The sequence below is a fragment of the Bemisia tabaci genome, chromosome 9, assembly GCF_918797505.1.
Source record: "Bemisia tabaci chromosome 9, PGI_BMITA_v3".
Lineage (NCBI taxonomy): Eukaryota > Metazoa > Arthropoda > Insecta > Hemiptera > Aleyrodidae > Bemisia > Bemisia tabaci.
The window spans coordinates 13,852,066-13,853,990 of record NC_092801.1 but is presented as its reverse complement, the minus strand read 5'-3'; the positions used below and the strand labels follow the sequence as shown (position 1 = coordinate 13,853,990).

The following is a 1,925-nucleotide window of genomic DNA, read 5'->3' as shown; positions in this document are numbered from 1 at the left end:
ACTACAAACAAGCGACTACATTTTTTACAAGCTAAGGCGTGCGACATGCAGAAAAAATAGATTCTTTTCTATTTTTCCGCATGTCACACGCCTTTGCTACTAAAAAATGCAGTTGCTTCTTTATAGTTAGTGCTTGTATCTGCATTTTTATGCATTATGTAGTTTCATGCTCTTTTGTAATTCTGTACCCCGATGATGACCGGGCGTGGTCGAAAAACTTCGACTATGTGAAATTTCCGCATAATGAACTATCGCAGCGTAAAGCAATTCTACCTCTCCTTCTTATTAATTTTGGTTGGGTTTGTTTGTTTGTTCGTTTGTTTGTTTTTTTTTTGTTTTTTTTCCAAGAGTGACACCTACACAGCATTTTGTGCCGCTGAGGTTTACCAGGCAATGTATAACAGCCACGCATTGTTTTGTTTCAGGGAAGATCAGGTGTGGATCATGGATCTGTCCACAATCATATCCCAGAAAACGAAGGAATTGGCAGAATGTCTGTAAGCATCCCAAAATCGTCCACAAAAGAGAGCGTCCACAATAATGAACGACCCTTCTCGTGTCCTCAATGCTCAAAAACGTTTAAATATAGATCTAAACTACAGATCCATACCCAGTGCGTACACGATGATGAACGACCCTTCTCGTGTGCTCAATGCTCAAAAACATTTAAATTTAGTTGTACTCTACGGCTCCATGCTCAGTGCGTCCACCGGGAAGTTCGACCCTTCTCATGTGATCAATGCTCAAAAACATTCAAAACAAAAGGTACTTTAAAAAAACATGTAGAAGGTGTGCACGATGGTTCTCGCCCCTTTTCGTGTGATCATTGCTCACGAAAATGGTTCTCAAAGAGTCATCTTAGAGCACATCAAAGGAGCGCACATAGCTCCGATCGACCTTTCACCTGCAATCAGTGCTCACGCACATTCATTTTAAAATGGCATTTAAAAAAACATGTACTAACAGTGCACAGTGAAGAACGGCTCTTCTCGTGTGGTCAGTGCTCAAAAGTATATAAATTAAAGGGTGAACTTACAACCCATCTAAAGTGCGTACACAGTGCCGATCGACCCTTCCCCTCGCTCTTCTCGTGTGATCATTGCTCGCTAAAATTTGAAACAAAGCGTCAACTTAGAACACATCTAAAGTGCTTACGTAGCGCCGATCGAACCTTCTCCTGCGATCAGTGCCTGCGCCCATTCAGTTCGAAAAGTTATTTAAATAAGCATTTATTAACAGTGCATAATGAAAACCGGCCCTTCTCTTGTGGCCAGTGCTCGAAAGCATTTAAATTAAAGGAAACCCTTAAAACCCATCTAAAACGCGTGCACAGCGCCGATCAACCCTTCTCCTGCGCTCATTGCTCCCGCAAATTCAATATGAAGTGTAATTTAAATAAGCATGTATTAACAGTGCATAATGAAAACCGGCCCTTCTCCTGTGGCCAGTGCTCGAAAGCATTTAAATCAAAGGAAACCCTTAAAACCCATCTAAAACGCGTGCACAGCGCCGATCAACCCTTCTCCTGCGCTCATTGCTCCCGCAAATTCAATATGAAGTGTAATTTAAAGAGGCATATATTAGTAATACACAGAGAAGAACGGCTCTTCTCGTGTGATCGTTTCAGTAAATCCAAACCTAAGAAACTGACTCTGGGAGGGATCAGCAAAGCGTTGAGTTGCGAAAGACGGGCAGCAGATTAGGGGCTGCGCGGATTCTAAATACTTGGAAGTGCGGTTGACCCAGGATGGAAGGATGGATCAACCTGTCGTGGATAGAAACAAGGCTGTAGCGATTTTAAATGAAATACTCTAGGAGCAGCGGATTTCCAATGAAAACAAGAGGAGAATTTACAATGGTGTAGTTAAAATTATGTTAACACACGGATATAAAGTTTGGCAGCTTTAGAAGCGGACACAGGATAT

General features: G+C 41.9%; 1 protein-coding gene across 1 annotated transcript; it reads left to right on the top strand.

Moving 5' to 3' along the window:
• Window positions 1-243: 243 nt before the first annotated feature.
• Window positions 244-1,925, top strand: LOC140225423 (uncharacterized). The gene has a single exon (XM_072304322.1). The coding sequence runs from the start codon at window positions 492-494 to the stop codon at window positions 1,701-1,703; it is 1,212 nt and encodes a 403-aa protein (XP_072160423.1). The 5' UTR covers window positions 244-491; the 3' UTR covers window positions 1,704-1,925.